The 12,953-nt window shown below is 33.4% G+C and overlaps 1 protein-coding gene across 8 annotated transcripts; it reads right to left on the bottom strand.

Annotated features, from left to right (window-relative positions):
* Window positions 1-6,786: 6,786 nt before the first annotated feature.
* Window positions 6,787-10,376, bottom strand: LOC145630572 (uncharacterized). Of its 8 annotated transcripts, XM_081682814.1 has the most exons (7): window positions 10,152-10,376; window positions 9,689-9,806; window positions 9,114-9,151; window positions 8,354-8,390; window positions 8,156-8,261; window positions 7,201-7,251; window positions 6,787-7,098 (listed from the first exon to the last, which is right to left on the bottom strand). In XM_081682814.1, exons 1-7 carry the CDS (start codon window positions 10,210-10,212, stop codon window positions 7,081-7,083), a joined length of 429 nt encoding a protein of 142 aa, XP_081538940.1. In that variant the 5' UTR covers window positions 10,213-10,376; the 3' UTR covers window positions 6,787-7,080. The 8 variants fall into 8 exon arrangements, 5 of the variants coding, with proteins under 5 accessions (XP_081538940.1, XP_081538942.1, XP_081538939.1 ...); XR_014112100.1 differs by having other exon boundaries at window positions 7,201-8,261; window positions 9,695-9,806; XR_014112099.1 differs by having other exon boundaries at window positions 7,201-8,261.
* Window positions 10,377-12,953: the final 2,577 nt, after the last annotated feature.

Genomic DNA, 12,953 nt, shown 5'->3' on the forward strand with positions numbered 1-12,953 from the left:
AAACCCTAAAATTTGTGGGGAGAAAAAGTTCATGAGAGCAATAGAGGAGGAGAGAGAAAAAATACTAGGTTGAATATATCATATTGTTAAGTAAAATATGGATACATTTGTCTTTTATTTGTAGTAAGTCATTTGTATAATATGTTTTACTTCCAAATTTTTTCAAATTTGGAAAGATTTCATTCTTTAACAATTAATGGAATATTTTCCCTCCATAACCCTCCCCCCTCAAATTGTTACCCAACCAATAGATTTAGTCCTCCTTCCTTTCCCTCCATTTCTTCCCACCTAAACAAGCTGTATAGATAAAAATGGTTTAGTAAATAGTAAAAGTGAAAAATAATAAGTTTATAATAAAATAGTAAATATACACCAATCCTAGTGTTGCACTATGGTGAAGATGAGGATAGAGAAAATGAAAGAGTATTTTATTACATTATGTTAAAAAATAAAGAGACAAAATAATACAAGAGGGAAATGTAGGTGTTAATATTAGTTCTTCTTCTTCATTAGGCAATGCCCATTATATGTACATGAAAATAAGTAACTCTCCAAAGGCAAAAGTCACAATGACGCAAGAGTTACAAAGGAAAACAATAAGAAAAGGGAGTTACAAGGATTTACTGAAGGAAGTAATAATGTTAAGGGGGTTACAAATCTATGCAAATGGACATTCATAACAATATTTCATAACACTCCCCCTTCATGTCCGATCCATTATTGAATATTATGCCTCGTTAAAACCTTATTAGGACAAAAAAACCCTATAGCTGGGATAAAAACCTAGTGAAGGAAAAAAAGTACATCATTCTTCATAATACGCTTGAGATGCTACCTTGTTAAAAACCTTACTAGGAAAACCCAATGGGACAAAACCATGGTTAAGGGAAAAATAGTGTAGCGCGTATTTTCTCCCCCTAGTCTTTACACACTTTATATCTTCAATGCAATAGATCTAATATTGACACAAGCAACCTCTCCTATGTAGCAGCAAAATCTTCATTGATAATTGATTTTAATTTCCAAAGTTTAACTTATTACTTCAATCTTCAAATCTTCACTTGAATTAATTAGTCATTTTTATGTCAACATACTTATGAGAATAATGCATGTAGGATTTGTTTATTGATCTCTTACTTATTCGTTTTCTCATGTTTCCCAATACATATAGAGCAAGTCTCAATTTATCTCCTTGATAAACTTGTATTTTCTCATACATATATATGTTGATAATAACCTCATTTTATAAATACATATTTTCTTGTGTACCTTCTTCTAGAGGCCATTAGTAGCTGAATTTATCAATATTTGATCAAAATACTCTTAACTCATATTGATATCAGCAATATTATTGTCAAATCATATACGAATTAGTAATATGACGTAACTTATTGCGTAACGTTCGATTCTTCTAGACCAGAATAGAATTATTCAAATGGATAAATACTTAATTACAATTATCTACACATTTTATATTAAATATGTGATTTCTTTTTAAATACAAATAATAAGACTTTCCAACTCTCACATGCTCAAACTTCAGGTTAAGATGTTATCAATTTAGTTAAAACTAATCTTTAAGATTTTTAGATAATTTCTCATCCTTGTTGCAATATTCAAAAGTAAAAGTTTTAAAGATAGACATATAAATAAACAATGTCTAAGTTCTTAGGAACTCTTCTTAATTTCATTCATATTTTATAAGATCCTATTATAACATTATATGTATCTAAAACCATTGGTTAATTGGAGTTTGAACAATGCTTGACATTCATATTTATTTATATATTAAAGCCATAATTTTAAAGCAATGATAATAATATAAAATACATTATGAAAAGTAAACTTATATGAATAAAGAAATATCATACAATGATAAATTATAGATGATATATGTATGTATATGACGAATAATGCATATCTACTTCCTATACATGCATATACATTAATGTAAGACTCAAAGATGCAAAACATTGTACAATGTGGATTTTAGGATCCATAATTTGTTGGACTTCAGGTCCGTGAGCTCTTTCACATAATCATAATTATGTCGACATTATCATAATGGACGTATAATTTATATCCCCTCTTCACTAGTCCATTACTTAATGCATATACATATCTATCGGTTCCATTGTATAAATATATACCGATATTATAAAAATATTTCATGTAACGATGCACGCTAATCAACAAGGATATCTGAATGCATCTTCCATTGACACCATCATATTTTGCTTATATTTAAGGCCATCTAATGTAATTCAGATATCTCTTCCACTTTCGGGGTATTCCATACAGTATTATTTAACGACATTTTATACTCTTCAAAAATATCAACTACACCATGTTTCCATATATCATATCTTTACATTAGAACCGATCATATGATCTACACTTCAGGTGTACATAGAGATTGAAGTAATAAAAATATTGGCAAGATTTATCCTAATGTATGCACATAATGTTACTATGACCAAAATGTATCTTCTATGCCTCTGAAAGGGTCATAACTGAATACAAACAAATCATAGAATTATGCACAATATATCTTGATAATATATATAGATAAAGATGGAATATCAAAATCTCAAATTACCAATTATGGGAATCAAGTAATAATTCTAAATTGGAAAAATTGGCCTCAACACTCTGAATTATGGCTTGGGTGCACCAAGTACCATGTACTTTGCTTAATAGTCAAAACATCAGAAACTGATGATATGGGTGCAAAGCCCACCTTTAGTGAGTTTTTCGGCCACCATTCTCGCTTGAGCTGGTGAATATTTTCAATTTGCGTGCCGAAAAATGTCTTGTCAAGCTTTCAAGGGTCATTTTGATCCGTAAAGAGCATGAATTGAGCTCGAAACAAGCAAAAAAAAAAGTACATGATTTGTTTAGCGTGTTATGAAATATCTCAATTTATGTGCCATTGTTTTTTAAATCAAATTTAGTCATTTACGCTATCTTTTTTGCTTGTTTCAAGCCCAATTTGGATCCTTAACAGTCAAAATGACCCCCGAAACCTTAACGAGATATTTATGGGCACACAAATCGAAAAATTCACCGGCTCTGGCCAGATTGGTTACCAGAAAACTCACTAAAGGTGCTCTTTGCACCCATGACATTAGTTTGTAGTGTTTTGACTACTAAGCAAAGTACAGATTTCTGAGTGCACCCAAGCCAGAGTTCAGAGTGTTGCGGCCAATTTTGCCTTCTAAATTTTGCTAACTTATTAATCATCTCACCGGCCCTAAGTTAATAAAATATCTCAAATATATAGGGGTGCTAAATTCTTGACCAACTTATAATGTTATTTTATGTATGTGCATAAAATTTATCCTTTAGGAGGGCCATAGTCAAAATTTTATCTCTTCTGGAGAATATTCAAATCTATTTTCGATAAATATTCAAAGTTTTGTTCTCTTCCGGAGATCAATATTAATGGGGAGTCATGAATTGTGCACTAGTCACTTTCTTATTTTATTTCTTATGTGCTGACATATGATAGCCCTAATCAAAAAATTATTTTATTAATAAAATTACTTAGCTTGTATGTGATATGTACCACTATATATAGTGATGTTGAAGTCACCTGATGCTTGGCTATATATAAGTTATTTGGTAAACTTTGGTTTTTGTTCACTTATTACTTGTTTGCATACAAATTCGCTCATCAAAGCCAATACTTATCTCTTAATTTTTTAAAAATCAAACTATTAAAAAGACGTATAATTCAAATAGTGTCAATCACAATGACATATTTTGGCTTTTAGTGCTTTTTATACATGTGACATGAAATAAAGTCAGCACATTATTTCTTTGTATCAAATAAAAGTTCAAGTTTTCATACTGGTCCATTAAACCCGGATGACCTAACTTAACAAATCCAATAATTTTTTCCAAATCTAACTTCTCGTTATTCTAAAAGCATTAGTGACACTAATACAAAAATTAGCAAAGAGATCCGTTAAAATATGCCTGAGAGACCTCTTCATAACGGGCTCTATCTCAGGGGTCTCTTTGATAAAAAGACCCGTTCAATAGGAGGGTTTGTTTATGAGAACAAAGAGACCTGTTGTCACTTATAGTGGGTCTGTTAGGTAATTTAAAAAGTTGATATTTTTTAAGACGAAGAGACCTGTGAAATATGGGGTATGTTTAGTTGTAACAAACAGACCTATCATGTCAAATAACGCGTTTGTTTGTTATTTTCTTTTTTTAAAAAATAATAAAAATTATTTTTGCGATTTGCTTTAGAATTTTGAAAATTTTGTTATTTATGCTCCATTAAAATTGGCAAAAATTTTATATATTGTAATTTAAAATTGAATTTATTGAAATTTACATTAATTATTACATAACATAAAATTAATGTGAATGATACCAAAAGATCATCTAACATATAATCCAACAAAAAAAATTACAATCATAATTACATTAATAAGGGTCGAGTACTCCATTTCCTATCGCCGTTGAGAATTTTGTGTGATCTGATTAATTAAGCAAATCTGACAAAACAAAACCAAAATAATTCATCATCATAATTAAGAAACATTCTACACTAGAAAAATTATTTGAAAACACATTCAATTGTTTTCATAAAAGGACAAATGCAATCATGAATGTAATACTCTGCATGAAGGTTGTTCTCAATTAAACACCAATTAATCATAGAAATTTTCAGTAAAGCATCGATGACGATGAAGACCATCGACTAATGCAAATTTATCTTTCAATATAAAGCAGGATGTATAATTATACAAAGCCTTTAAGATCCAATCTAATAGTATAATTTACTACTCCTTCAATAATTTCTCACCAACAAAAAAACTAAGAAAAGAAAACTCATATTAAAGAGACAAATTACCTGAAAAACTAACCAGCAGCAATAGGAACAACAAGAACACTCAAATCACACTTTCGAATCTCATCAAACTCAGCATCAATCATAGCCTGAAGCTTCTCACATTCTTCCTTAGCCAATTTTGCTTCTTCACCAGCGACCGCTGAATCATTCAAGACGGCCATAGAAGTCTCATCATTCATAGCACTAAGAACAGAAAATATGGCGGCATTGTTATCGGATAACTATTGAGCTCTAGTTAACGGACCGTTGTGAATTAGAGGAAGGAGAGAGAAGAATTTGCCAGAAGCGGCGGCAGCAGCTTTCTCACGAGCGTGGCGCTTCGGAGGCGCCGATGATGAAGTGTTGGTGGATTAACGCTTTTTGTTTCGGCGGCGAGGAGCTGGTGGTTCTGTCGCCGGAGAATTGCCGAATTTTGTGGAGGATGTGGCGGGAATTGCCAGCACCGGTGACAGATATTTGGCTTCTTGGGGTGGTTTGTCATCCGAATCTGTATATGTATATTAAGAGAGAGAGAGAGAGAGAGAAATACCCATCTTGGAGTGCCCTATTTTGCCATATTTAGAGTATTTGACGATTTTCAATTCAATAGAGGAAGAGGAGGAAGTGACGGTGGCTGATTCAAAGAGAGGATGAGCTAGGGTTTTAATTTGGGGTTTAGATTTTGAAGAAAGGGAATGCAAAGTAAAGATTAGTATCTACTACGTAATAGAGTATTAGGTGAATGAATTTAAAGACACATTGATTAAAAACAAATAATAATAATAAAAAAGTACGAATTAAACAGGGGAACTCATTGTTGCTGCAAGGAACAAAGGTAAAAAAACCCATTAATAATGAGAACGAGTCTCTTATCTTTTTAATACGCCAAAGATGTGGGACCTAACATAATGAAGATACCCGTTGAGCCGAGTTTGACAACGGGTTTTTTATATCTCTCATTTTGTCATTAATACATGTAAGAGACCTGTTACAATTAATATTTGATCACCTTTATCAAACAGACCCGTTGTTTAAATAACAAGTCTTTAATTAGGGGTTTCTTTTCCAATTTTTGTAGTAGTGTTATCACTTTATTCAAATTGCTCATGCATGGCCATGTATCTGATGTGACATAAGAATGTCAACATGTCTTTTTCAACAAGACATACAATTGATTAATTATACTTTATTTGATGATAACATATTCTAAAACATCAATTAAAATCTTTGATACAGTACATATCAAATTTATTGATCAAACATATTTTACTCTTCGGGAGCATCCTACATATAATCTAGGCATATACCAATTTTACTTGATATAGCTTTTCTCAACAATGTCTTATTAATATAGACAATGATATTTGTTCGTATCCATTTTCAGGATGATGTCATAGTAAACATGTAATAAGTATATTCCTTGACATTTAAGCTAATTTATATACCAAACAAACTATTAATATAACATAACATTGGTCATGTGCAAGAATTACATAAAAATAAGGTAATTTTCCCCTAAACCTTACATACGGGGAATGAAAATTTAACGACCTCTTAAAATGCCTTGCACCATTTAAATCTTTTAGTATCTAAAAATGTCATGTATCAAGCAAAATATTCATACACTATTGGGAAAAAGCCTACCCGTAACGGGCAAAAACAACCCATCTATAACGGGCAACAACCATTACGTATGCGGTCGTTACGGATAGCAAATGTTATTTGTAACAGACACTTGCCCATTACAAATAAGTAGTTATTCGTAACGGGAAAAACAAGTGTCGGTTACAATAATGGGGTTATTTGTAACGGGCAACCAAATGTCCGTTACAAATAACCCCGTTATTCGTAACGGGTACTTGTTTTGCCCGTTACGAATAACTACTTATTTGTAACGAGCCTAATATATGCCCGTTACGAACAGTGTGTAGTCCAACTAAAATAAAATCCAGCAAATGCTTGATTGCTTTCACACCATTTTATCATTTAATGAGATGTTTATATTTTATACAAATATAGTATACAAATTAATATATAATAAAATAATAACTAAAACTTAAGAGAACTCGTTAAAAAAAAAAAACTTAAGAATTGCCATATACAAGCAGCTGATATACAATAAACTAATATACAAGCACTTGATACACCATCCGTGACATCAGAACACCTAGTCCAGCAAGCAGAATCATTTGAGCTGCACATCTTTGCACAGAAAATGTAGGAGTGGAGGTCTAGATCAATATTTTCCCCTGTGACATAATAATATCGACATTAAATTTCAATAGCTTGATACAATGATACATATTCAAGATCTACTAGAGAAAATGATAAAATGAACAGGAGGGACATACAAATGCGGATGTCATCCCCAAACCTTCCCAAATCATGCTTTGTACCATATTCTGCACAACAACCAACATTTGGTATGAAAATATGTGTTCAGTTTTACACTTACAGCAGGCAAAAGACTGAAAAAATTGCTTGAAGCACTAACACTTGTGATCATTTCATCACTATCTACAAAAATCATAAGGCCACTGCACTAAAGATTCACAGTTTCTCACACATAGATATGAATACATCACATAGAGAATAGAAAGAGGACAGTGCAACATATTGAAGCAAAAGAAAGCATCTAAAAGACTTACAACAGTACAACAGTAAGTATAGAGTTGCAAACCTAGGTGAAATATACAAAAGCTAAGTGGACGCACACTTATGCAGAGAGAGAGAGAGAGAGAGAGAGAGAGAGAGTTTCCCATCTCATTGAAGCACACACTCATGCACACGAAAAGTGAGTTAGAGAGACACTAAAATATATACACACACCAAACACATGTAAACACAATTTGGGGAGTCAACACTAATAGACGCATAGTACAAGACAAAACCTGGGGAAAAAAATAAAAAGTTAAAATACACAAATGTCAACTTCCAAGAAAAATGTAATTAGAGGACTGGAATTTGTGAATGCTGATCATATTTAAAAAAAGTTTTGAAGATGTAGAATCCAAATTCATTCAGCAATACCATTTGCGCTTCAGCCATTACATTGTCTAGAAAGCTGTTATAGCAAAGCAGGCTCCAAGTTGATATAGCATACATCACTAATACTAACAGTTTGTAAAGCAAATGAAACACGTCTAGTAGAAATAAAGAATTTAATTTTAATGGGGAGAAAATTTCCTGGATTGTACAATGACTGAATGGGAATTGAGGACGTCATAGCATTAACACTAGGACCACCAAATTGCACAACTTGGTGGCTTGACATGGGTTAAATATGCATAGGGCTGTAACCACCACCTTAAACTGATTGGGCCAACTGTCCATATGGATACATGGGTGCACCTGGTTCCAGGAACACCATACAACTGAAGGTACTGTTGACCCTATAAGGGTTGTAAAGGCCCTGTAGAAAAAAAAATCAGAGTAAGGATAAGACAAAATATTGAAAAAATTCATTGAAACTTTCATTATGACGCATTTTATAAACCTGATTACCTATGCATACGCATATTCAGGCCCAAATGGTTGAAAACTGTCCAAAAAATTAAAAAGTTACAAACACACTTTCCTAATAAAAGAGGAGATTGAAAGAACATGGGAAAGAGTACATTAGAAAACCTAAGTGTCGCAATCTATAATCTGCGCAAAACAAAAGAAACATACAACGGGTCTACTATATATACTGCAAAAAAAGGTCTATTTCATCTATCTTTTATGACACTTTTTTTTTGGTAGGTACATGGCAGGCCACCCTTCTGAAGTCCTACCTCAAGAATGCCATTAGGTAGAAATGGCCAAAGGGAAAGAGAGAATAAGGAGCAAAAACATAACTAGAATGGACCTAGGGGGAGTAGCTAGTAATTTAAAGCTCTCAAATTTTAAGGCACAACCTCTGCTAAGCCCAAAATACAGATCTGTACCGTCAGCTGCGAGAATTCTGTATGGTTCCATATAATATGAGTAGAGATAAGTAGGAAGTTACTATAGGTACAATACTTACTTTTGCCTCTTTAAGGGTTAGTAAACATGACTTCCATTAATAACAGCTCACAGAAGCACACATGCTAACTACTTTCATCTGATTACATGATAATTAATAAAATTAATCTATTTGGTATAAATTTATTGATGGCAGCAGTTTGCAAAGCTTGTTGGGTCATAGAGGAATAATAATTTATTACAAGAACAAAGCCATAACCAGATACATCAGTTTGCAAACCAAACATCTACTTCACTTGCAACGTACTAAATTTACCTGATGCAGAATTGATATCACTAGGCCAGGAATCATGGCTGCAGAAAAAAATGGTACTGGTATAAGAAAAAGGTGACTAAGGAAAGACCTTGGGTAGCTAATCTAGCCTTCTGTACACATAATCACAGACGGAACCAGAGGGCAAAGACTAGGAGGGAGTGGACCATGTTTGCTTTTACGAAGTTATCTAACTATTTAAACACAATACAAAGGAGTGAACGACATTCTAGATTACAGTTTTCAATAGACATACTGAGAAACAAGAACAAGATGAATAAGGTGAAATACTATATATATTGATTATTTTACTATCCCTTTGCCACAAAATGCTTCTAAAGAGGTTTCCACCTATAGCAGATTAGACAGTAATGAAGTCAAAATCATAAAATGATGCAGCCTTATCCTGGTTGCAATGAGGTTGTTTCAAATGGAACGCAATATTAGAAATTAAGGAACATCGATAATTGATTTAACCTATATGCAAATAATTATAATAAAATGTCATCATATAAGTAAAACATGAAAAAAAGGCTGCAATACTGAAAGTAGCCATAGATAGATAAGGAATAGCCCACCCATACATATTGTATACATATCTTTGTTGGTAGTTGTATGGAACAACCTGTTGGTAGCCAACGCCTCCCATTGGTGCACGTGGATTTCCAATATAGGGGCTAGGTGATCTTAATCGTCCTATTAGAAGTTTCCATAAGAAAATCAAACAAAGACATAAACAAAATTAGATTAAATAAATTATATGGTATGCATCACTAAAAAAAATTAAGCATACACAGCATAGCTATGGACACATTTCTTTTGATCCAAAACACAAATCGTTCTACAGTATCAACACAACATTAAATATCATTATATAACATTAAATATGATGAGAAAGGCACAATTTCTATGGAAAAATTGAATCAAAATCGAAAATCAGAAAATCTTTAGTTCCGATAACATGAAATTATAAATTTGAGCAAAACAAAAACTCAACAAACATGAAATAATTGAAAGAGAAAAGACGAAAAAAGCACGAACCTTCAGGAAAAATCATTTCGAAAGGGGGAAGATGATAGAGGAAAAAAAGCACAAACGCCATTGAATCATTTCGAAAGCACGAACCTTCAGGAAAAAATAATTCTATCAACTCCTTGCACCATTGTCGTCGGCAAAATGATAGAGGAAAAAAAGAGAGGAGATAAGAGTAAGAGTAAGGAGGAGAGAGAGAGCTTGAGGAAGAAGATAAGAGGGAAGAGAGAGAGCGCTTTAGGAGAATAGGAGTCGGTCTCAGCCCAGCAATTTGCTGGGGTTAAATTTCCCAGCACGGGGGTGTTTTGGTATTTTCGCATGGGCTTCAACTTAAGATGTATGTATTGCTACTGTTGTATACGTATTAAAATGCTAATATATAATATGTCTCCCTCGTTTCCCGTTGGTTCAATTCCCGCTTTTCCTTTGCTCTACTCTCTCTCTTCTCTAAAGCGAGCTCTGTAAAGCTGTTCATTTTCTCATCTCTTCTCTGATAATCTGAATATCGTTGAGTAATTGAAGTCCTTCAATTCTAAAGAAGACCTTGTGGATTGTTGGGGGAAGTGATTTTTGATCAAAATTTCTTCGACGAAAGAAAATTTCAGAGAATTTCGTGCGCAATTGGTCGGCGAAAATGAGGTGTCGAGGTGAGTCTCTGAATGATTATGTAATTACTGTTACAATTGCATGTGACTTGAGAGTGAGGGATAGCTCAAGTGGTTAGAGCTTCCCTCCCGATTTCAGGAGATCCTGGGATCGATTCTCACCGCCGCCCTTGTGGTTCTCTAAACACCAAAAAAAAAAAACAATTGCATGTGACTTACTTGGTTAGCAAATTTCAAGCTAATACATTTTTATAAATTTTGAAAATTTGAAATTCCTAATTTTGAAATTTAGGTTGTTGTATGTTCTAAGGTTTCTTTGTTGATATTTTTGCAGTTGTACTAAATTTAGGTTGTTGTATGATCTAAGTTTGTACTAAATTTCGGTTTTATACAACAATTTAGTTGCTTTTTACTTGAAATGTCAATAAAAAATTAGCAGAATTTAGGGTTTCGTGATAATTTGTGATTAGGTTTGTGATAATTTTTTAATTAGGGTATTTACTCCTAAATTAGTAATAAGTAATATAGATTTTAATAGATTTTAATAAGACATTTATAAAAATATAAATGACAAGAATTCTATTAGCAAGTAATATAGATTTTAATTGTGGTTGTAATATGACTGTATTATTAATATAAATGACAAGAATTTTAATAGGTAATAGGTGTTAATATGGCATTTCTTGGCTCATCATTGAAATTATGGCACTGATGTTGTTGTTTATGATGTTTAAGCATGCCCTGAAGTAGTGAATGAGGTTAGGTTTGCTCCTCCCTGTAGCTAATAAGTTAGGTTGTAGTGATTATGATTGTGTTAGGGTTTCAGCAATGATTGAGATCAAAGTAATGGCAGCTTAAGTTAATGGTTTTTTTTAGTCTAAATTAATTCTCATTGTTCTGATTATCATGTTGGTTCTTGTTGTTGTTTGTTGCAGGTGGGAGAGGTGGTAGTGTTGTGAGAGGTGGGAGTGCTGTGAGAGTGAGAGGTGGGAGTGTTGTGAGAGGAGGTTGGAGAGGTGGTAAAGGTGGTAGTGTTGTGAGAGGTGGTATTGTTGGGAGTCTTAGTAAAGGCTGGGGTGGTGCTGGGAGAAGGGTTGTGAGAGGTGAGAGAAGAGGTGGTGATGATACACCTTTTGATCCTAATTTAGAAGAGGAACCTTCATCTGAAACGTATTCTGTGGATGATAGTGAAGAAGAAGAAGAATGTACAAGTAGTAAAATTCATAGAGGGGTAAAGTTTCTTTTACCTAAATTTAGACACACTAACTATACTGTTGTTTTTCCAATGATTATCTATATTTATTTTGTTTACCAATGTAGGTAAAGGCCAAGGGGAAGGCTAAGATGGTGAAGCCGAAGAGCGTGATAAAAGACATTAATCTGATTGTTTACACGGTATTTTTATGAGTTTGCTTTGTATGTGGTTTTATTTAGTTCATTTTGATCAATATCAGTTGTATAAAGTATTCTGATGATTGTTTCTTATTATTTTTGTTTGCAAAAGGATAATTCTAAAAGTGTAGGCGGTAGGCTAAAGGAGGCTGGGAAAGTTATCGAAACGTTCCAACAATACGAGAAGATTGTATGTTTGTTGAGAAATTTGTTGTTTTGTTTTGAAGCATTAATTTGAGACGTTAATGAAATTTTGCCTTTATTTTGCAGTCAATGAATGTGAATTGCCCTATTGAGACATTTGGGAGGGTATTAGGCAAATTTGATGAAACAAAGACTCGAATAGTCAAAGATATGGGTTTTAGCACATTATTTTATGCTGTTGGGAAGAGGTTACCTCGATAGTTGGCATACTGGCTGTGTACTCGGGTAGATGTTGATAAGAAGTGCCTTCGCACGACAGATGGGATGGTTTACCCTTTTTCTTCTATTCAGGTGCATTGGGTTCTGGGCCTACCTCACGGACGGAGACCGGTACCAACGAAGGTAATTGATCAGGAGGTAGAGGACAGTTTGTGGATAAAGTACCGCACCATTTACAATTTTGGGGCAGAAGGGATAACAAGGAAGACTTTGATTGAAGCTTTGGAGGCTCCATGTGCTGATGAGGATGAGTTTCGGAAGCTTTTTGTGTTGCTGATGTTGAATACACTATGTTCGACAACTTGTCATCGCATGAAGAAGAAACATCTGCATGCAGTTGCAGTTGCAAGCAGTGCTAAACTGTATAACTGGTGCTCTCTCATTTTGGATG

This window comes from Chenopodium album, chromosome 5, assembly GCF_948465745.1.
Source record: "Chenopodium album chromosome 5, dcCheAlbu1.1, whole genome shotgun sequence".
NCBI lineage: Eukaryota > Viridiplantae > Streptophyta > Magnoliopsida > Caryophyllales > Amaranthaceae > Chenopodium > Chenopodium album.